Below are 24,458 nucleotides of genomic sequence, written 5' to 3' on the forward strand. Positions count from 1 at the left end.
AAAAAAAAAAAAAAAAAAAGAAAAAAAAAGAAAAAAAAAAAAAAAGAAAGACAAGGGCAAAGCAAGAAACAAATTTCACTAAAAGCGAACCTCTCAGTTAAGAAAGGTGTATCCAGTAGTCTTTAACTAGAGAAAAGAGATGTAAGGATGTGGGCAGGCCACAGGAGAAATGGGGAAGCCACAGTCAAGGCCCCGTTCAGGCGCCAGAGTGTGGGGAACCCCCTGGTGGTCCAGTGGTTAGGGCTTTACGCTTTCGCTGCTCAGAGTCCCATTTCAGTCCCTGGTCAGAGAACTAGGATCCCACACGCCGTGCGGTGTGGCCAGAGTGCAGAGAGCTGAAGTGTGATGCAGCGCAGGGGACATGGAGCTGAGGGTGACACGCTCCCTGCATTTCCTGTGATCCGGCCAATTGTGTGTGTGTGTGTTTATGGGGGAGGGAGTTTGATGGATTAGAACCTAAGGAACCCAGCCTGTAAAGGGGCTTTTCTGTGAGTCACGAAACCTGCTACATACCGTCCAAGCCAAGAGAACACACACTGCAGGTTGAGAAAAAGAACAGGCTTTTCAGATAGATATTCAGGGAAAAGTTGAAGCGACAGAGCACCCCAGTTCTCACCCTGCGTGGACTGTTTTCATTCTTCCAACAAATCCATGGCTCTGTTTCAAGATAAATAACGCTAGGACAAGAGTGAACATGGAACCCGAGCATAACTTTGTAATGAACGTAACAAAAGACAGATGAAAGAAATGGATCGCAAAAGGAACTGCCCTCCAAGAATAAGGAGAGTTTTACAAAAGGGAAAAGAGCTCTTCGTTGGCTTGTAAGAATGCAAATTAGAGATTTTAAGTCCTTGATCTCGTGAAGAAAGAGCGTTCACTCACAGTTCTCAAAAAAAAAAATGAAAGAAAAATGTATAAATATGGAGAGAAAAGCCACATCAGAAGTAAAAGCAGCTGAAAATGCAGTCAGATACAGTGGTTAAGCTAGAGGAAATCAAACATAGAGAAGTGAATGAGAAAATAGGAAAATGATTAGACTGAGATAGAAATGAGAGGCATGGCACTTGTATTCCTGAAGGGGAGAGTTCTCTTCCCTTCCCCCATCTTACTTTGACTAAGTGCCAGGCACTCTTCCAAGTGATTTACATATATTAACTCATTTGATATTCACAACAACCCACTGAGAATGGAAGAGATGGGAACAAGAAAAATATTGACATAATAGAAGATGACGTTCTGAAATAAAGATTCAAATCCGAAGCTCAAAAGTACGCGTCATGTCCCAACAAAATTTGACATGGAATAATCCACACTAAGACATTTCTAACAGTGTTCGACACTAGTACAGTACCAGTATGTAGTACACTCTCCATTAGTAATTGCTGATTGAGTGGGTAAATGCAAGAAGGTGGCCTGTGGCGATCAGGCTGAACATGCAAGCCCCGTAGAAGGAGAAAAAGGCAGGCTGCCTCTATTAGAGTTTCTCTCAGTGCTGGAAGACAGTGAAGTAAGGCCTATGAAGTCCTGAGTTCCAGCCACATTGTCCTTCAGTTAAAAGGCAACAGAGAGACATTTTCATTGTGAATGGATTGGGGGACTATAGTACTCATGCACTCGCTAGAGAACTCTTTGACAACAAAATGATGAGTCAAACTTCAGAACTGAGAAACGAAGCTATCATAAAATCACCCATGGTGAGTATTGATTTTGTTTTCATATTGAATTAAAGCTAAACAACTCTGAAAATGATGGTTACGGAACAGAAACCTCGACAATTGTAATATTAGCATAAATAACCAAAACTGGTACCTGGGAGAAAGTGTGAGTACTGATTGCTTCACTTCATAATAGGGAATAGATGTGTCAGTAGCTGCCGTCTGAAATTGAAATATGTAGTTAAAAGTGTGATTTCAGCATCCTAATGCTTTTTATTCTTTCTTTTCTTAACTTTAGAGAGATCTTTTAGAAACTAATATCTCTTGTGAAGACCCATTCATCTGAAGCTCTACAATTCCTTCGTTTCACCTCAGTTTCTGTTTCTCTGTCATAGTGAAGTAAAATTTATACTTTATACTTTTAATTACATTGACACATATGGTATTTGTGTGTCAAATCCCATTTATATGTATCTTTTACCTGCCCTTCCCCCCAAGTCACCCTTCCGTCCTTTCATTCTTTTGTCTTTTCATCTGAATATATGCAAAATATGTCTGGAATGATTTATGCCACACATTAACTATTTATTTCTGGGTGGTGGGGTCCTAGACGATTTTCTAAACCTGCTTTGTACTTAAATTGCCCGGCCTTAAAAATAATAAATATATCATTTTTTCCAAACATAGTGAAGTCATTATTCTTTTAAGAAATTAAGTAAATGTGACTGAGAAACCGTTTCCCTTTGGAAAAGACAGACATGACCAGAATGATTTTATGAAATCCCACCTTCTTTGACAGCATCTCTTTGACAAGAATTTCATGATAAGCAAAGCCCTGGACTAGTAGGGTTGGGAGATACACAAATAAACCCCATCCATGAGGACCATCCTGACATGTCAGGCTCTGATGCTCAAGTGCAGTTCTTGGACCAGCAGCATCTGCCTCGCCTGGGAGCTTGCTAGAAGTGCAGGATCTCAGACTTGCTGAATTAGAATCTGCATCTTATAAGGTATCCAGGTGATTTGAATGCACACGGAAGTCTCAGAAGCACTGTTCAATGATTAATGCTAGAGAAGTGAAAGAACTGAAAAAAAGTGCCTTGGAGTTTAGAGGTGAGAGAACCTACCTCTGACTTGGAGATCAGGGAAGGTTTCTTGGGGTCTGTGGGGTTTGGGATGCCCCTTGAGGCTGATTTTCAAAAGGAAGGTGGGAAGGCTCTGTGTTCTTTGCTACAGGAGCAGCATAAACCAAGGAGGGATTTGACTTGGTGGTGGGTTCAGAGAAAGGCAGGTGGCCTGCCGTAGCGGACACATGGGTCCTGATGTTGTAGACTAGTACATGGAGCGCTGAGAGGTTTTCAGGGGAGTGATGCTGGGAGCTGCATGAGGGACAGTTGGAGCGGGGAGAGCAGTTGCAGCTGTTCCAGCGGGAAGGTGATAATGGGTGAGCTGGAGCAGCCCAACGGGACATGGGGATGGAGAGCAGATCGTCAAAACCGTGCGGATCATTTCCCCAGGAACACCGTGGAAGAGGGTAAACACCAGCAGCTCTCCACGGTTCTGATGTCCTCATTGCTGCCACAGTGAGAAGCTACAGGGCTCTTCATGTGAGACCCCTTGAAACTGGAGCTGTAAAAGGTGAAGGGGAGTGTGGAACTGTGGAATTTTAAGTAAGGGAATTTAAGCCTTAGTTGAGCTGATGTGATTAGCTACAAAGCAGTGTCTAATCAACTTTCTACATACAGAACTTGAGTAATAACCACTTGGGTTTCCCTGGAGGCTCTGGGAAAGAATCCACCTGCAATGCAGGAGACGCAGGTTTGCCTCTGGGTTGGGAAGATCCCCTGGAGAAGGAGATGACAACCCACTCCAGTATTCTTACCTGGAGAATCCCATGGACAGAGGAGCCTGGCAGGCTACAGTTCACGGGGTCACAAAGAGTCAGATGCATCTGAGCAACTGAACAACCATAACCAGTTAGTGATTACTGAAAAAGGTGCAAGAGTATATGCATAGTCTCTGAAAATGTATATTTTAAATCCTGGACCACCAACTCAAAGCTATGGTAAGCTTGGAGGACTTTCTCAAAATTTTGATCTTATGACCATTCCTCTAAAATCATATTCTTTAATTTCACTGTTTCTGTATAACCATTTATGTAGAATTCAATTTTAGTGTTAGTTATTAAGACAGAGTGCTAGTGTCTGGGAACTGTGTGTCTGGGGTTTCAGGCTATAAAGACATGATAAAGGGACCACCACCTTTTGGTGGTGGCATTCTTGAACTGTAGTCAAAAAATCAAAGAGCCTGCAAAGCAGAGGCCAGCAAACTAAGGCCCACTGGCCAAATCCAGCCTATTTGTTTCTGTAAGTAAAGTTTTATTGGAACACAGCCACACCCATTCATTTATCTACTGTTTCTGGCATCTTTCACGCTACCGCCCCAGAACTGAGTAGTTGTGATAGAGACTGCGTGACTTCAGAGCCTAAGATGTTTACTGCCTGATTTGAATCTATACAGCTTGAGTCTAGTTCTGAAAATGAGAAGTCGTCTTCTTAGGGCAAGGAAAATTTTAGCTCAAAATTTGCTAAATTTTCTTTTTATCATGTGTATCTGTTAAAAGTTTCTTCTCTATCTTCACATGTAATTATTTTCCAAATGGAAAAAGCTTATTTTCCCCCTAATTCCAAATCCTCCCACTTATCTACTTCTTAATATCTTTTTTAGTTATTACTCTAAAGAATGCGTCAACAAGCTATAGCTCTAGAGCCAGATCTGGTCAACCACGTATTTTGTTTATATTTTTTTTACAGCCCTTGAGCCAAAAAAAATTTTCCCCTACATTTAAAAATCATCACATTTCAAATGGTCACAGGACTATCTATGTAATAGCCTCTCTTTTGCCACCTGACCTACAAAGTATAAAATACATATTGTCTGGCTCTTTAAGAAAAAGTTTGTTGACCCCTGCCTAAAGAACCTTAGTCATAGTAATGGGAAGAATTGTCTGAGTTATAGCAAAATGTGAATTTTAGAAGACCTTTAAAGAAATATACTTTTGTTTCTTTGGAATATAAATGGTCCAGAAGTAGATGCTGCCAACATGACTGATGCGTGGATAGGCAGCAGTAACCCAGGCGGGATGTGGCATTATCTTGTCTACGGAGCTTGGTTCTGGTGGTTCAGAACGAAAGGTGGGACTTGTTAGTGATTGGGAAGAGAGAACCTTGTTTTTACTCTGAAATGTGGGCTGCAGAGGAGGGGCCTGGGAATGCCTTTCCCACTCTGCTTTCTTCGGGACTCCAACCTGATTACTGGTGAAACCAGAGGAAGGGCAGAGCTGAGAGAACTACAGATGGAAAGAGCCAAAGCCCTGATCACACCCCTGAAACCTACCTGAAACCTACCCCTGAGCCAATTGGTTACATGAGCCAATTAATTCCATGTATCAGAATTAGGTTTCTGTTATTCATAGATGAAGATATCCCAGTGAAGTGGTCTTATTCTGGCTTTAAGAAGGATTTCACAAAAGAGCTTTAAGGAATATTTTCTGGAATTGTTTTATTCTTGGTATATCAGAAGATATTCCAAAAAATCTAATTATGGTCTTTAACAGCATGAAACAGAAAGCTGAGAAGAAGAACAATTATACTGGATGACTGAATCAAGATCTAGAAACATCTAATAGGCAGGAACTCTTTGCCAAGTATAACTGTGAAATTTAATGAGAAGGAGTCCAGTGTAGATGGGGAAATCTGCCTTTAGCTGCATATGGAAGACAAGACAAGACATGATGTCACCACCAAAACTGTTCATGCAATTTTAGGCTGCATCATTTAGAATCTCTTCTCTTTGCTCCTCAGGCCACACCTTTAGCTCAACACTGGGTTGCAGACTTTAACAGGAATCCCAACAAACTAACACTCGGAGTAACCGAACAGGCTGGTAGAGTGATTTGAAACCGTATCATATGAGGAACAGATAAAAGGACTGAAGTCTGTTAATGACATCACTGATACAGCCATGATAACAGTGAAAACTTACTGAGTACTTGTTATGTGCCAGAGCTGTGCTAAGCGATTCCACATCACATCATTTAATCCTCACAACGATCTTACTTTGAGGGGCACTATCATTTATCACCCCCTCATATATTCCCTGGTAGCTCAGATGGTAAAGAATATGCCTGCAATGCAGGAGACCTGGGTTCAATCCCTGAGTCAGGAAGACCCCCCCCCCCCCGAGAAGGAAATGGCAACCCACTCCCATATTCTTGCCTGGAGAATTCCATGGACAGAGGATCTTGGTGGGCTACAGTCCATGGGGTCACAAAGAGTTGGACATGACTGAGAGACTAACACTTTGACTTTCCACTTTCACATATATCAGATAGGGAAACCAAAGCTTCGGTTAAAAACTCACCCAAAGAATTCGCAGAACCATAAGATTTAAGCCGTAGGAGATGAACTGACGTGGTGACCATGACATATTCTGGATATCGGAAGGATTGTCAAGAGGAAGAAGGATGAAGATTTGCTTCATTAGGAGAACCAAGATCAGTGGGTAGAAGTTACCGCGAGACGGTTCTCCTTTGAGCACAAGACCATCTAGTTTTTTTCTTCTTTAGCAAAGAGGGAATTTTCTGGATGCCTCCTTCCCTGCCTCACGCACTCTGTGAGACACACGCTGTACCATGCCGCAGAAACCCTGTTAGATTCATCCTCGCCAGACTGGATAGTTCTTCCTCCAGCCTCATCTTCTTGGACTTATTAATCATGCTCACTTCCTTAATGTGCTGGACTGCATGGGAGCATATTTTCTCTCTCTCCTTCCTTTGGACTCCTTTTCTCCTTTCTGTTCTTTACCCCTGACTGTCTGAGACAAGGCCATGTCCTGAGATTCTGGTCTTGGAGCCACTGTTCTGATGCTTCTCATCCTGGTGTATTGCTTTGACCTTTAACGGAGCTCCTTTCCTGATTTTCCCATCTCCTTTGCCAATGATCCATTTATCATCAGAAACTCACCCTAGCAAAACAGAAACTTGCTTTACTCCTCAAACTGTGCTACTCTTTCACCTCCCCATTTCTGTTACAGCGGTTCTGCTGTCCTGTTCCTCCACACCTGCCTTCTCGTCTTTCTTCAGCCTGGAATCAACCACCAAATCCTATTGACTTTTCACTTATAGTCTCTTGAATTTGTTCCTTCTTCTCCAGTCCCACCGTCACCCTCAAAGAATTGGTCCTTGTTACCTCCCTCCAAGTCTCCTAAATACTGCTGTCATCACATAACTTCAGATCTCATTTCCTTGTTTAAGAACCTAGGGCAGATCCTTATTGACCATCAAACTGGGTCTATTTATTCAACCCAAGGTTTCAAGTGGCTGTTCCCAATACCTCCCAGCAGAAACTTATTCCTAAATTACTGGCCCTATGCAGTCACTCCCCACACACACCCCCTACCCACCAGGCTTCTCCCACTCCTCTTCATCTTCGCTCATGCTATTCCCGATCTGAGAGCAGTGTTGTCATTTGTTGGTTTGACTTTTGTTCCTTTAAGTCCACCCTGTGGTCCACTTCTCCATCTCAGTAATCACTCCATCCTCAGCACTTTTCTTGTCCTTGTAACCTACTAAATTTCTCATTCTAGTATTTGGTTAGAGACTCAATTAGAGTTTTCCATTTAAATAAAAGCTTCTTTAGTTCCTTGAAGCAGATTTTGAATGTCTTCTGGGCAACACCTTACATGTTCTTTATCACAGTAACACCCACCACTGGATTGCTCAGACAAGTGTTTGTTGACTCAGAACAAAAGAGCAAAAGAATACTGACAATTTATTAAGTTCTTCAAACACAGCAGTCAGTGTGTTAAGTAGAAACATAGCCCTCATTTTAAGAAAAGGAAACCAAGGCCAAGAGGTTCAGTGACTTACACAGGCCACGTGGCGGACAAGGGTTGGAGCCCTTTGATACAGGTAGTTTGGATCCAGAGCCTGCACCCCCTCAAGCCCTGTACCGTGAAGATCACACAGAGGATTAATGGATGCCAAGGCCAACCTGTGCTCTACCGGCAGTGCAGGAGACCTGGATTCGATCCCTGGGTTGGGAAGGTCTCCTGGAGGAGGGAATGGCTACGCATGCCAATATTCTTGCCTGGAGAATCCCATGGATAGAGGAGCCTGGTGGGCTACAGCCCGTAGGGTTGCAAAGAGTCAGACAGGACTGAGTGACCAACAATTTCACTTTCAACCCTGAGCTCTTCTTGAGAACCAGTAGGATCCAACACTGTCAAGCTTTGATGGTTGATAAGAAGGACCCTTCTTAAACATCCCCCCAAGTGGGGACACACAGATGTGTTTAGGGGGGCAGCCTTGTCATGGCCATGTCCTCAGGGAGGAGGGATCAGGGACTTGGGAAGCCTTTAGATGCAAACTATCCTGCTTGATTTCAATAGCTATTTAGGAAAATAATGAAAAGAAAGGCTTGCCTCTGTGGTCCTCAGATTTTCTTGTTATTTCTAGGAGTGCTGAGTCTGGGAACGTATTTGGCCTTACACCCTGGCAAACTTTTGGCATCTTGCCTTTTCATAGGATTGATTTCCTTTATTTCTGTCTTCATGGAGATCTCCGTTTGGATCTCTGCTCTTCAGTGTTGACGAAAAGGATCCCATCCCCATTTCTTTCTTTGACTGACCAGGACTTCTTGCTACCAAATCTGTGTTTTGTTGCTATGTATAAACATAAAGCAATTGTTTTGGAGTATTAAATAATCAGACTCTGTGAAGAGTAACTTGATCTTTTCTCTATTGCACGATAAGAGGAAATGTTAAATCCAGTGTTTTTTAGAAAAAGGAAATGTTTACGGAAGAAATGATATTTGGAGAAACTAATCCTTGGGCAGCAGTCAAGGCCAAGGGCCAAGACACAGCACTGAACATTCACTGGGAATCTTACTACAGTGGAAGCAGGAGCAGTGGTCAGACAGACATACAGATGCTTATGGGTGACCATGGCCACATGTGTGTGCATTCTTTATGATTTTTGTGGCAAATATTATATTTGATGGTAAAAATGAAATTTTGTTGTAAAACTTGCACTATTATTCTCTCAGTGTTTTGTGTTTTTTTACTTTAGAATTTTGCACAGATATTTAAAAGTAAGTACTTTAAGCATCAGCTCTAGCTAAAGAGAAGTTATGTCCTTCATAGACCATTTAAACATTATATATAACCTTCCAAACAAAACCTAAGCATATAATTCTGCTGTTGGCCAGCCACCAAATTTTCATTTGAAACACAAAATACTTGTCATCTGGGGACTGCCTGAATTTACTTTCTATTTTTTAACATTTCAAATATTTCTTTAAAAATTTTTTCGTAGAATATTAACTAATTTTCAAATTGTGACTGGAGACATAGCGATTTGGTGGAAAGAGCAGTGGATTGGACATTATGAAACCTGGGTTCCAGATCTGACCCCCCTGTATGATTCCTGCGTTCATCTGATCTAACTGAGAACAGTTTTCTTGCCTGCAGCATGTGTGCACCTGAGTGTGAGAGAAAGAGGTCTCCTGAAAGCTAGACTTTTTAAATTCAAGCACAGCGGAGTTCTTTCTTATTGTAATAGTGACCTCTTGTGGTATAGATCCTTCATCAGTTTTCTTGGTTTGCAGAGTAAACTTTGGATTTATTTTGTTGTTTCTAGTAACCATATTTTGTATTGTAAGGCAAATCTGACTTGTCTTTAAAAGGTAAATCTCAGCTGAAAATCAGAGGTTGATTAAAATGCGGTAGTAAGAGCATCAAACTCCGTTTCATAAGCAACGCTCTGTGGTTTCTTCAGAAATCGCGTTTAGCCTACTGTTGACACAGAAAGAGAACCGCTTTGGCTTTTGTGCTGAGCGCTGTGTGTTTTCCTCTTCCTCACAGAGACCAGGGGAAGAGGCGTCTGAGGGCCTCCTCGAGCTCCCGCAGCCCCGAGCGGCGCAGGCTGGACGTCAGAGCAGGTGAGGCTCCTATGTTCTTAGAGGTCCCCAGCATCTTGTCCTCAGCATCTCCATCTGTAGGACAATCTTTTGCATTAGAGATGTCTAATGTGGCCTCACTCCGAAATTTCCAGAAACCTTATCCAGCTTGATCACACATCAACATTTATTTTTATAAATGTTTATTATTTTCACAACAGTCTTAGCACTTCACCCTTACTCAACTCCAGTGCCTCAAGCATCTACAGGTTATAGTCTACACAGAAATGATTTTATAATTCCGCACTGATGACTGCACAGAAATTATTTTGTAGAAGCATCTGGAAGGTTGCAAAACGTGACATTCACACAGTTCTTAAGTTGATTGAAAAGGAGTCAAAATCATGGCTTACTTAAATGACACTGTGTTAGCTACATCAAACCAGCCCCTTGAGGCTTTAAACTGTTTGAGAAAATACATAACAATATAAATCACAGGCTAGAAATGCTACAGAATGTATTTGTACAATGGGATATAACAGAAAAATGAACTGGAGTACATTTATAATATTGAGTGAAATGAATATAAACATAACATCACATGAAAAAATTAAGCTGCAAAAACAAAGGCATGTGTCGTTATGGATACAGATCTATGTGGTAAATGTGATAAAAATAACCATTCAGTTTAGCGTGGTGGTAACCCTTGGGGAGGGGGATGGTTGGGGGGAGGCACACAGAGGGCATTAACAATATCTGTAATGTTTATTCTTTTGAAATGAAGAGAATGAAAATACAGCTAATATTTGGCCAGACTATTTGTGGATACGCAGGTGTTCATTACCTTCTTCGTATTACTTTTTTAGTGCACAGGAACTTTCATGAAACCAAGCTAATAATTCAAAAGATATTTTCTTATCTTCCAAACTAGTTTCTTATCAATAAAATGACTTTTGTGACCAGCAGGAATTTCTGTAGTAGTCAGGAAAATCTTAGATAGACTGATTTCCCAGTCAGCATTGTTGCTAAGCATCTTACATGTGCATGCTAAAAACAGCAGCCAATAAACATTGTGTCAAGTTTTTTGTGTCCCGAACTCAAAGCTGTGGTGAAGACTATAACCACTGAGACAGCAAAATCTTCAAAAAACATGCTGAAATTTCTGCTTGACTTACCCAATTTCCTGTTGAATCATAATTTTTATATTTAGCAAACTGTGAACCTAGATGAAAGTGCTCTCTAGAATGTTAGGTTGTTGCCCAAGACTGAGACAAACCGTATTTATTTATCATCTGGGGATCTTAAAAAGTGATCACATGACTCCAGGCTTCCGTTTCTAGGGTAGGAGCTGGGTTAGTGTATAAAATGGGATTTCTTTGGACAGCAGAGTTGGAGGAGGTGCGTGAGGGAAAAGGCCATGGCTGGACACCCCAGCTCACACGGGGGTTCCTGGGAGAGGGTTGAAAGCAAACTCTTACGCCACAGTGTCTGGCTAACTTCTGTTCTGAGAAGAAACAAGTCTCAGAAACACTCGGAAGGGCCTGTGAAGGCCTTTCCTTTCCAAAGGTTAAACAAACTGCTCTGTGATTTCTGGCTCACCCCTGTAATTCAGCTCTTCCTGGGGTGAACACGTTATCAATTTTGTTTGTCCTGACAAGCGGTTTGATAATTTTGGTTCCTCACAGAGTGGTTCTGCTAAAGAGAGCATACCACATAGAAGGTAAAAAAAACTAATTTCAACTGAAATCAGTGAAATCTGGACTCATTGAAGTCTGTATTTCTAATAAGTTTAAGTTCGTCATGAATTGTCTATTATATTATTTGTCTGGCTTCTTATCTCTGGGTTTTCCCCTTGCCTTGATATATATGTTGATTTTATTTCTCTTACTTTGGACTTTGAGTGTGTCCGACACCTGGGAATATGAGCAACTGTGTTGTTTGTACAGCTTGAATAGTCGTGTTTACTTTTAGGATCCGTATCCGTGATTTATCAGTGTCAGAGAAGATTTGTAAGAGTAATGAGCCAGAAGATGGAGGTGGTGGTCTGCAATCCTTTTGCTGCAGTTGGTAAACCTCGGGAGCTCTGAGAGCTGAGATACTGTACAAACGCATTTAGTGACTGCCTGGCCTGCACTGCTGGGAGTCCAGTTCTCGTTTTTATTTCTTTAGTGTGTTATAGTCACATGTTTTGCTGCAGGGTGCTGCCTCAGGAGACCGTGCTGGCAGTGATACGTAAAGCAGTGTGCTAAGTCGCTTTAGTCATGTCCTGCTCTTTGTGATCCATGGGCGATAGCCCGCCAGGCCCCTCTGTCCATGGGTCTCTCCAGGCAAGAATACTGGAGTGGATTGCCATGCCCTCCTCCAAGCGATCTTCCTAACCCAGGGATCGAACCTGCATCTCTTACATCTCCTACATTGGCAGGCAGGTTCTTTACCACTAGTGTTACCTGGAAAGCCTGAGGGCCTCAGGGCAAGGCCTTCAGAGAAGGAAGGCTGTGGATTTTGTCTCTAGCACTACTTCTGAGTGTCTGGCCTGGCAGCTTCCCCTCTGGCTGGACAGTCTTTGTTTTAGACCTTGAGATCTTGCCTGTGTGAAATGTAATCATGATTTGCAGTTTCTAATACAATTTACATTTCTCCCTGAAGTTATCTTTTAGTTTGCCAATTTGCTTCAGGGCAAAATGGCCCCCCGAAGAGGTCAATTGTAATGCTGTGGAGCTCTGTGACCTTGGCCGGGTTACTTAATAACCCTGAGCCCCACTGTCTTCATCGGGAAAATAGTGACAATGTGGGGACCTCTGGAGAATGTTGTGACAAAAATGAAATGCAGACCTGCTGGATCTAAGGTACACCGGCTGTGGGAGTCCTGACTCGTCCTCCTCAGGCAGCCTCTGTCTCGGTGATCTGGTGATAACGCACAGCCTGACACACTTCAGACAGGGATGACCTGTTTATTGGTTTTTTTTTTAACCTGGGAAGTGAAACCGTGCTGACTGAGTGCTTCTAGATGCAAGGCACTGGGCTCAGAGCTTTGCTTACATCGTGTCTTTGAATTCTCATAACCCTGAAGGCAAATATTTTAATCTCTGTTTTGCTGATGAGGCTCAGAAAGGATAAGAAACCAGACCCCCGTCACCCAGTGCATCAGTAGTAGAGTTGGGATTTGAACTGAGGTCTGTCAGCACCCAGAGCTCAGGCTTCCTGTTGCCCCACACAAAACCACTGGTGTGAGAAGCACTGGCCTCACAATAATGTGAACATTTTATTTTCTGCAGGAGAGAAAGTCCCTGCAGGCCTCCCTCTCAGAAAATTTTCCATTAAAACATTTTCAAAATCCTTGTTCTTTACATATCTACAGTTTTCTGTTTATTTTATGTTATAGAGGGATATGTTTAAAAAGAAAAAACAAACAAGCCAAAACTCCAGACTGCCTCACTGACAGTAATTTCAGCACTTACAAAGCTGACAACTTGATGCACTGTCCCAATCAGAGTTTAAAGTTATGATTCCTTTACAAGATTTTTTGCTGAGTTTAACTTGATTTGGTTAGAAGACATGTAGTTCTCATTAGAATTAGTTGGGTTGGGGGGCAGAGTGTAATGTAATTCCAGAGTTTATTAATTTTAGGGATGGATAACGAAGTCTCATTGGCAGGCTCTAGTTGTAACTCCTTTTTCACAGCTCTTTCTCTTGTTCTGTTTTTCTGTTGCAGGCTCAAAAGCCGACTTGCAAGAAAAGAATACAGAAATAGAAGTAGATGAAGTATTTTGGAATACAAGGATTGTACCCATTTTGCATGACTTAGAAAAAGGTAAAAACAAAAAAAAAGTCGCTGTAGATCGAAAATATCTGCAGTTATTTATATGTTCCCCATTGCCCTGATATTTTCAGTACACTTTGTCATTTTTTCTGTGAACTTGTTCAGAAACAAGTGTAATCATCTATTTACCCAGTAATGTATGTATTCAGTATTACATGTAAACCTAATTTTAAAATTATACTTTAAATACCACAAGAGAACCTACTTCTAAAAGTCCCTTTAGAATATAAATTACCACTACTTCTGCCCAAGGAAATGCCAGTTTGAACTCGCTGGAGTGGTAGTTCATGGATAACAGTGAAAAATTAAAGTAGATTTCAATCCTCTGAAACATTGGCTAAATCTCATAGATTGGCATCCTTGGCAGGTATGCCCATGGTTTTCTAGATCCAAGTGTATACAGTTGGCCCTCCATAGCTTCAGGCTGCACATCCACAGATTCAACCAGCTATAAATGGAACTTTATTCTGTGGTGGTTTGAATTCTCAGATGCAGAACCCGTGGATATGGAGGGCAATACCATTTTATACACAGGACTTTCACATCCATGAATTTTGGTTTACTCAGGGGTCCTAGAACAAATACCCTGTGACTCCTGAGGGAGGGCTGTATATCCAGTTTTCCAAAGGTTGAACATGGTTGTCGGGGATGCCACTCAGAGAGGGAAGTGGGCTTGGATGTGCCCTGCCCTTGAACTCTGGAATGTCCCAGCCGTGAAGGCCTGCAACCCATGGGTCTCTGCCAAGGTGACCTGTGGAAAGCTTGGCAGGGAAATGCCCCTGCTCCCTGCCTTCTACCCCTTTGCTGCTCTTCAGGGATTCCACTTCTGAAGCTGAAATGGGCTCCTCTGGAGCTGCAGTCCTGGCCCACAGCACACATGAGGCCCTCACTAGCAACCGTGGAACCAGTGCCCCTTGGATGAGCAAACCAGCATGGTAGCCACAGGAAGAAGCCCTAGGAGAAGCAGGGTCAATGAGTCCTGGCCACCAACCCACCAGGAAAGCTGTGCAAAAGACCTAGTTCCTTAAAGGCTCGAATGGCCTCACCCACCCTGGGCTCTCTGAGGGTGCTTGGTGGTAAAGAAGAAAGCACAGCAGGGCAGGTGAGGAGCAGCACAGAGGCCTGTCTTGGAGAAAGTCTTCAGCTGGAAGGATTTTAAGAGGGTTCTGAGGGCTCTTGTCACCACAGAGAAAACTGAGGAGTTTGGCATTCGAAATGCAGATGAATCTCCCTTCTCAGGGGATGATTAAATGCTGAAGAATGGTCTCTCTTTCAGAGACAAATTGAAAAACAGCAAATGGTGGCAGGACTAAGGTACCTGACCCTTTGAGATTCCTTTTTCTTTCTCTCTCCTTTTTTTCCTACTTTTTTTTGGTGACATAATTTCAGACTTACAGAAAAGTTGCAAGAATAGTGCAAAGAAATCCTGTATACTCTTCCCCCAGATTCCAAAAATACGAACATTTTTACCATATTTGCTTTATAATTCTTTCTCCCCCTTCCTCCCTCTCTCCATCATGCTCTCTTTTTCTCTATACACCCCTTACTCAACACACCACATTTTTTCCCCCTTTTTTGAACCATTTGAGAACAAGTTGCCATTATGACACCCCGTATTCCTAAGTACCCTGGCATGTAGTTTTAGAAGTAAGGGTATTCTATTACATATCTGGAAATCACCATACAACACTACACAAACCCAATTTAGATTTTGCCAGTTATCCTGATGATTTTGTTCATAGGAAAGGAAAATCCTGAATACAGTTGCTCGTCACGTCCCTTTCATGATCTTGATGTACTTGGGCACAGGCCAGTTATTGCATAGACTGCCCCCGCACAGTGAATTTTTCTGGTACTCTCTCACCATTCTATGCCGGTTAGGCAATTGGGCAGGCATGTAGCCTGAGTGGTGCTGTGTCCTTCCTGGGTACATCATTATCAGGAGGCACGGGATGCTGAGTTGGGTCCATTACTGGTGATGTGGACTTTGATCACTTGGGGAAGGTGGTGTCTGCATGGTTTTTCAATGTAAATTATTATTTTTCCCTTTGTAATTAATAGGTCTCTTATGGGGAGAAGTTACTGTGGAGTCTACCTTGCTTTCTATTACTCATCAAACTTTCACCCGCTAGCTTTAGTCCCTTGAGGATCTTGATTGCTTTTAGGTTCAAGCTGTCTTTTTGAGGCTACCTGGCAGTTATAACAAATCCACCGGTAGAAAGAAGTATTTTGATTAGTAGTTTAGAATTTGACCCTGGAGCCTTCCTTTTTAATTTCTTTTTAAGCTAAAACAGCTACTCTTGAGTAGAACCCAGCAGGCTGAAGAGTGTATGGAGGGAGGTATTGGAAAAATACCTTGACGTCTACCCCCTGCCACAGAGTAGCCTGCAGTCTGGACTTGGGGTTTGTGAAGAAACTGCCAGTAACAGAAGAATGAAACAACAAAACAAAAGCATTTTTCTTACAATAGAGCTCAGTTTTTTTCCTTTTATTTAAAGTTAGTCTCAGTCATTTCCCATCAATTCATTTTATTTAAGTGCTTAACTGAAAGGCATGGAAGGTTACTTAGCTATTGAGGTTTAAAATTTTTTCTTAGATGTTATTGTTGAAATGAGCTAAAAATGGCCTGAGTCATTTCCTTCTGCAGGCGCACACTTCCTCTATGCGGGCTTTCAAGAGCACATTATGGTATTTATTTAAGATTGGTTTCCTACTTTTAAATTTTGTGACGAAATCTATCAGAGATAATATTTTTCAACTGAATGTCTTATACCTGGGATCCTTACATTTCCCCTTATGTTCTATTTTGTGTGCTATTTTTCTTCCATGTATGACTTTCAATATAGCTACCACTTTCAAAAATTGTTTTCCTCAGAATTCTATTATAAAATGAAGTGCTCCCCTGCTTCCTAACTAAAGTCTACTTTTTATTATCTTCTTTGCTAATACTTGGGTCTTCCCTGATAGCTCAGCTGGTAAAGAATCTGCCTGCAATGCCAGAGACCCTGGTATGATTCCTGGGTCGGGAAGATCCCCTGGAGAAGGGATAGGCTACCCACTCCAGTATTCTTGGGCTTCCCTTGTGGTTCAGCTCGTAAAGAATCTGCCTGCAATGTGGGAGACCTGGGTTGGATCCCTGGGTTGGGAAGATCCCCTGCAGAAGAGAAAGACCACCCACTCCGGTATTCTGGCCTGGAGAATTCCATGGCCTTACTGTATAGTCCATGGGGTCACAAAGAGTTGGGCATGACCAAGCAACTTTCATTTAACTTAAGTTGCTGGTACTCACCTCCAAATAATGGTGGACATGGTGACATTTTGAGATTTTGTTCCACTTGCGCCTTCTTTTCTCAGATAATGAGCATTGTTCTCATAGGAAGATATTGATCGTTGTTTTCATCAATAGGCATATTATTAATAGAAAGTGAATCTGCATTAAACTGTGTTACGGGCTGTCAATACAGTATTCTCCCTGTACTGTGCACTGTCAGTACAAAGATGTCTAAGACACGGTTCCTACTCAGCATATCTCTTTGAGGGCACTGGGCATGTAACAGAGCATGCATTTGTTTTTGTTGTTCAGTTGCTAGGTCATATCTGACTCTTTGTGACCCCATGAACTACATAGCACATCAGGCTTCCCTATCCTTCACTGTCTCCCAGAGTTTGCTCAGATTCATGTCCATTGAATTGGTGATACTATCTAACCATCTCATCCTCTGCTACCCTCTTATCCTTTTGCCTTCAGTCTTTCCCAGCGTCAGAATCTTTTCCAGTGAGTCAGCTCTTTGAATCAGGTGGCCAAAGTATTGGAACTTCAGCTTCAGCATCAGTCCTTCCAATGAATATTCAGGGTTGATTTCCTTTAGGATTGACTGGTGTGATCTTGTAGTCTAAGGGACTCTCAAGAGTCTTCTCCAGCACCACGATTCAAAAGCACCAATTCTTTGGTGTTCAGCCTTATTTAGGGTCCAACGCTCACATCCATACATGACTACTGGAAAAACCAAACTTTGACTGTATGGACCTTTGTCAACGAAGTGATACCTCTGCTTTTTAATATGCTGTCTAAGTTTGTCATAGCTTTTCTTCCAGGGAGCAAGCATCTTTTAATTTCATGGCTATAATCACCATCTGCAGTGATTTAGGAGCCCAAGAAAATAAAATCTGTCACTATTTCCACTTTTCCCCCATCTGTTTTACATGAAGTGGTGGGACCCAATGCCATGATCTTAATTTTTTGAATGTTGAGTTTTCAGCCAGCTTTTTCACTCTCTTTCACCTTCACCAAGATGCTCTTTAGGTCCAGTTCGCTTTCTGGCATTAGAGTGGTATCATCTGCATATCTGAGGTTGTTGATATTTCTCCCAGCAATCTTGATTCCAGCCTGTGATTCATCCAGTCCGGAATTTCACATAATTACTCTGCATGTAAGTTAAATAAGCAGGGTGATAAATACAGCCTTGACGTACTCCTTTCCCAATTTTGAACCTGTCAGTTGTTCCATGTCCAGTTCTAACTGTTGCTTCTTAACCCACCTACAGGTTTCTCAGGAGACAGGTAAGATGGTCTGATATTCCCATCTCTTTAATAATTTTCCACACAGTCAAAGGCTTTAGTGTAGTCAGTGAAGCAGAAGTAGAATTCCCCTGCTTTCTCTGTGATCCAACAAATGTTGGCAATTTGATCTCCGCTTCTTCTGTCTTTTCTAAACCCATCTTGTACATCTGGAAGTTCTCGGTTCACATACTGCTGAAGCCTAGCTTGAAGGATTTTGAGCATAACCTTACTAGCGTGAGAAATAAACAGCATACATACATGTGTGAAAAATAATAGTATTTGTTGAATGTGGCATTCTATACCTTTTCTGGAGGAGCCAGAATATACACAGGGCCTTGAAGGACCAAAATCAGTAGGGATGAAGGTAAGGAGAACATTCTGGGCCCTTGGAACTGTGTGACAGAGGGGTGAAGGTGGAGATGCAAGGCAGAAGCTTCCCTGGTGGGTGGTGGGCAGCAGGAATAAAGGAGAGCCGCTGAAATCGGGAGTTCCCCTCCTCGGTACACTCTCTGAAAGACTATGTGTTCTAGATAAGCTAACTGATTAGTGAAGAAGTCAACATAGTAGGAAGTGGAGCAACAAAATAGAAAAAAAAAATCAGATAGATGGAAATGAAAAGGGGAAGAAAACAACATAGTTCAGGAATCTGAAGATGTTCAGGGAGGTAATTATGGGGTTTTGCGTACACTGTCTGTGTTTGAGAAAACTTGACCTCAGTGAGTAAGTTCTGCTTTACTCTCTTTGCCCCAACAGAAGAAAACATTGAAATGGTCTGTGCTGCTTGCACACAACTTCATCATGCTTTAGAGGAAGGAAACATGCTTGGAAATAAATTTAAGAGAAGAAGTATTCTCCTGAAGACCCTATATAAACTAGTTGATGTTGGCTCGGACTTGCTGAGCCTTAAACTTGCAAAAATTATTCTAGCAGTAAGTTTCTCTCTTCTCTGGTCTCGTAGACTGTAGAACATACAAGTTCTGTTAAATGCTTTGTTTGTAAAACCTTACAAAGAAGATTAGAAATGCAGTGGATTCATCTAGAATCTTGAAAACAAAATTGAGGTGGTGAACTGACATCCCAGACTTTGACCAGAAAGTATGAAGGAAATAAGGCTGAGTACAGAGAAAATGTTCAAACAAATAAATGCTCACACGTGGATTGTGGCAAGGTTTTTTGTTTTTTGTTTTTTTTTCTTAAAAAAAAAAGGTGACAATAGGCAAACACATTCAAAACAGAAACTCAAGTAACTTGACTGGAGATCAGTATCAGAGAGTGCAGACTGTGGTTTCTGCCCTATGGTTTCTGTTGGGTGTTTGATGGTTCTGTCACATGGTTTAATAAATAACTTCAGATCACTTGGGCTGTGGACATAGTGGCCAGGTGCTTTATGAGGCCGGGTGAAACAGAGAACCAGCTGCCTTGTGGTCACAGAAAGGTGGTCATAGAAAGCTTCTGTGAGGTGTTAGAGAAAAGGCCAGACACTAAATAAAACTCTATAGAAACTCTGTCTCAAACAAAATGATATCATTGTTTGAGTGCAGCCCTTTGTGGTCACAGCCATAAACAGTTGGAACCAAAAGATAAGACACAATTATTATAGAATGTTCTAAGAGAGCCGCTAAAACGAATGAATGAAGCTTTGTTTACCTGGTTTCAGAAAAATAAAAGCTATTATGTTAAAAACCCATAATTCATATAATTTGAAATCTTAGAGTACACAGTGAAGGTGAGCGTTGGTATACTTAGTGATGGTTTAGTGAGGGTGCCCACTGTTCCTTATTTCGAAGTCTTTCATAAAGTCTTTACATATTCTCTGCAGTTTTGGAGGGGGTACATTCATATTTAGCTGCCATCCTAAACTGTTCGCCCTCTTTGCAAACACGGTGATATTGTATGTGATGCAGAAAGCAACATTTCTTTGAAATAGTGATCTTAGTAGTAGTTTAATCCCCTCTCATTGGTGATAATTGATCAGTCAGCTTTAGTGAGAAAGAAAAGGCACCAGGAGGATGTACAGTCAGAAGTTATAAGTAGAGATGAAAAGGTGACTGCATGCCACCCAGTTTCTTCTCTGGCCCTGGATTTGGGGCCCCTCCTGGCCCAGGAGAGCCCCAGTGTGAGACTGGAAGGCTCTCTTGGTATCACTGCCCTGGGCAGGACCCAAGCAGCCAGCTGCCCAGGGACTGCCTTGGTCTCTTATCAGGATCTGAGACATTGTGCTCTGTAGCAAGCCAAAAATAAATAAAGAAAGAAGGAAAATGCCATGAATTTGTTAATACTCTGCAGAGAAAATATCATCTTGGTTATTAAAGGTGCCATTCAAATTAATTATATACATGGCACAATTTAACTATTTTAGGGCAAAAGGATAAGTGATCTGCCAGGCAGTGAACAGATTCTGAATGAAACATGTTTAGATAAAAGCCCTTTCCGTGACACTGACCGCCTTGCTGAATCAGGGGCAAGGCTCCTCCAGGCTACAGTCCAGAGTGCAGAGGTGGGTAGGCCGTCCCTTCTGCTTGACTGTGGAACCTCAAGGTCAGGAACAACCTTCAAGGCCAACAAGTCCAACTTCCCATCTGCCACCAGAATCTTCTATAATGCAGCGGGCAAGGCATTGCTTCCCTTAGACCTTGGTGATGGGGTTCTATGTAAATTGTTTTTGAAAAGACATCATAAAAAGCTATTGAAAGAAACAAATTGACAAAAAAGCTGAAGATAAATAGTACTAAAATTTTGTAATAGCCTCTTCTTTCTGCTAATATTGACTTTATCTACCCGTTGACTATTATAATTCAAGCATTTAAAGTTATTTGCAGGTTTAAAAAATCCAGTGAGTATAATGTTAGTTCAGGTTTCTTGCATTTTTGGTTAAGTGGAGCTTTGCCAGACAGCCATTGTCATTTTAACTTTTGTACCAGAAAAACTTACAAAAATGTATCTGCCTATTTTATGACTTTTTTTTTTTAAAAGAGTACAGACGTATATGCAATATGTGAATGCAACTATATTCAGAAAAGGAAGACAATCTAGCACCCTATACAAGGGGAAAAACAGAAAAGTCAGCAGTGATTATATATAGTGGCAGTGTTATGAGTGATTTTTAAACTTCCCTTTTCTTTAATTCTCCAAATTTGCTTTAAATCAAGTAAACTACTATGTTTAACATAAAAGTAAACTACCCTACTGCAGGAACCCACTTGGTACCAGGGATTCTTGACACTGGGAATAAAAGTGAATAAAATAACCCCGGCCTTCCAGGCTGTGAAGGGAATGGCCACTTTGGGAGGAAGTGCTTTTTTACACAGAGTAGTCTACATTCCTCACAAACAGTGTTTTACAGTCTTTTCTGTGTCTCAAAGTCACAATTTTACAGTTACCAAAAGAGAAGGTATAGTAATCTGCTTTGAATGTAAACTGACCTTACAGCAGGCCTGGAAATGGTAGTTTGTTGGGGTTTTTTTTTTTTTTTTTTTTTAATGAAAACTCTGACACTAGGTGTTTTTGTTTCTATGTCTTCTGCCACTTTTCACTAAAAATGTAAGACTTGGGAGTGAGGTTAGTTGTATTCATTCATTCATTCCACAAATTTGATTGAATACATAGCACAGGGTACCTTCCACACACAGAAAGAGTAATAAACCATGGTTTTGACCTCAAAGGCTCATAATGTAGTGGAAGATTCCCAGCAGATTATATTGCCAGATATAAAGGGCAATATATTTCCCTTGATACAGATTTTTTTTTTCTCTCTAGTCACTATTTTTTTTTCTGGGTTTTTAAACAACAATTTAAAAATACTAATCATTAAAAAAAATTTTTTTTTTAAAGTTTCCATTTCCTCTTTTCATCCTGAGAACAGAGGAAATTTCCATTCTGCCCGTGTGACTGTTTATGAGGCTTCCACAACAGAGCTTCTCAGACTTGAATGTGTGCTCAGTCCCCTGGCAAAGTTGCAAGAGGCACACTGTGGTTCAATAGGGCTTCTGGGACCTGAGATCATGCATTTCTATTACATACTCAGCTGATACCAAGATGAGATGACATGACCTGTCTGAGGACCAGACTCCACGGCTGCAAAATGGAACAAGTAAACCTAATCTGCAGGGTTAGCTGTGAGATGTCATGAAAAGGGGCAGACAGATAATGGATAATGCTTCATGGACAGTACTCACCTCTCCCTTCCTCTCCAGCTCAGGGCCGACCACACTCCCCTTGGTATTTCCTACAGGGAACAGCTGGAGAAGGAAATGGCAACCCACTCCAGGATTGTTGCCTGGAGAATCCCATGGAAGAGGAGCCTGGTGGGCTGCAGTCCATGGGGTCGCCAAGAGTCAGACACGACTTAGTGACTGAACGATAGGGAACAGCACAGTGCCTGTAGACAGCAAGAGCTCGTTCATATTTGTGAATCAAACACAGAAGGAATCTTTCAAAAATATGTGTGACAAATTCCATTATCTTGGTCTTTTTTACTAAGTGAAGACTCATTAGTAAACAGTGTTGAAGATAATTTTAAGGATACTTTTTAATGACAAAATAATGAACCATATGTCATCTTTTTCACACAGATATATTTGTTCAGATGACCTCATTATACAAACATATTTTACATTCTTGCAGTGAAGGCACACAGTATTTCCATCTTACAGTAGATTATAAATGTCTTTTCATGTATAGTGTTCAGTTATACTTTTGTGACTGCTTAACATGAATTGTATTGATGTTCCACAGTTTGTTAAACTGTTCCCAAATAGTGGACATTTAGGGTTTTTTATTTTAATTTTTACTACTTTACATAAGTATGCAGCTCATTTACCATTTGACTCAGTCCTCCTAGACTATTTTTTTTTTAAGAGTGTACTTCCTTATTGCTTAATTTACTTGAATATTTTTCTGTGATTTAGAAGGTAGTTTTAACCTTTGAATGTTACTTGTGATTATCTCAAAGCATTTCAGAAATAGGCTTAAATAATAAATACATATGTATTATATAATCAAAAGTATTACTTTTGAAATGAAAATTTTATTTTATACAAATGATAAATAGAATTGTACTTTTCCCCTTTTCTCTCCTTCACCTCCATGATGTGTTCTTTTCTAGGTTAGTTTAATCTGAAATTTTAGTATTCATCTTCCTTTATTTTGAAAAGTAGTTAACTCCATTTAATTAAATTTATCAACATCGGCCCTTTCTTTTTCTTTAAATATTCTTTAAAAAGTAATAATTTCACATATAAGCATGAGGCTTTATGAAATAAATAAATGCTTATCATTAAAATGTGCTTACTCTAAATATCATTTATATTGTATTTACTATAAGTGAGTTAATTAGATACCATAGTTGGCAAATATGTGGCCAAAACTTTTGAAAGTTGATTTCTTTAGGCCCTTCCTTTTATGTTTTAGATACACTCTTGCTGCACTTTCTAAATTAGATGTTCATGTTGAAAAATTACAGCGTGTCTTTATTTCCTTCTGCAATGGTAATGTGACTTCTTTCTCTACAGCTTAAAGTGAGTGGAAAGAATCTTCTTAATGTTTGCAAACTTATATTTAAAATTAGCAGAAGTGAGAAGAATGATTCTCTGATTCGAAATGACAGCATTCTGGGTGAGTATTATTCAGTACTACCATTCAGCAAATGTTATACCTGAATATGAATGAAAAGTTTGGAGAGCAAAGTTACAATTAATGGTAGCTGGAATATTTTATTTTCTTATCATATGCAGAAGTTAGGTAATGCCTGTTTTTTCTCTGTCCTTCTCTGTGTTTTCCATTCACTTAATGTATCCTTTTGAGCCTAGGGGGATACCCTGCTGTTTTTTTAAATGCCTGTAGTAACAATATGTAACTTTTACAAAGTGTTTCCTATTTAAAAATTTATTTCCTGGTCTTGAATCTACTGAAAAATTACATTTAATAGCACTTGACATAACTGACATTTTTGATCTTTTGATATGGTAGGGATAATTAACTTGGAAGACATATGTAACTGTTGTAGAAAATTGACATCAAAGTGTGTCAAATGTTTCAAATATGTGGGTAGGTATTGTAATACATCCTAACTACCTAGCTAACAATGTGTAACTCTTCATATATCCTTAAATAATTAAGATGCTTAAATAGTTACCTAAACAGAAATCTTTTATGAATTAGTACTGTTGATCTAAGGCAACAACATGGAAAATACTCTAAATCCTTTGTTAAGGATAAATGATCTTTTTTTTTTTTTTAATCCCAGCACACAGGGACAAAGCCAGTACTGAAAGAAATGTATAATGCTGAATCAGCTTGTTGAGAATAATAGATTAAAAATAAAGATTCTGACAGATAATCTCACTGACTAAGAAAAATTAATGTGAGATAGGCATAGTTAACCTTATCAGAGCTGTCTGGATTATCCTAAAAGCTAGTACTTGTATGTTATTTGGATGGATGTTCTTAAGTTGTCTTAGGGAAGGG

General features: G+C 40.6%; 1 protein-coding gene across 3 annotated transcripts in view; it reads left to right on the top strand.

Annotated features, from left to right (window-relative positions):
- ARMC2 (armadillo repeat containing 2) overlaps positions 1-24,458 on the top strand; it is a 128,888-nt gene that overhangs the window by 30,183 nt on the left and 74,247 nt on the right. For all 3 annotated transcript variants that reach the window (XM_043439189.1, XM_043439188.1, XM_043439190.1), the window contains exons 6-9: positions 9,579-9,655; positions 13,326-13,424; positions 18,747-18,922; positions 23,504-23,606. In XM_043439189.1, the coding sequence (XP_043295124.1) occupies positions 9,579-9,655; positions 13,326-13,424; positions 18,747-18,922; positions 23,504-23,606 (455 nt within the window). The remainder of the gene's footprint in view (positions 1-9,578; positions 9,656-13,325; positions 13,425-18,746; positions 18,923-23,503; positions 23,607-24,458) is intronic.

Source organism: Cervus canadensis, chromosome 20 (genome assembly GCF_019320065.1).
Source record: "Cervus canadensis isolate Bull #8, Minnesota chromosome 20, ASM1932006v1, whole genome shotgun sequence".
Taxonomy (NCBI): domain Eukaryota; kingdom Metazoa; phylum Chordata; class Mammalia; order Artiodactyla; family Cervidae; genus Cervus; species Cervus canadensis.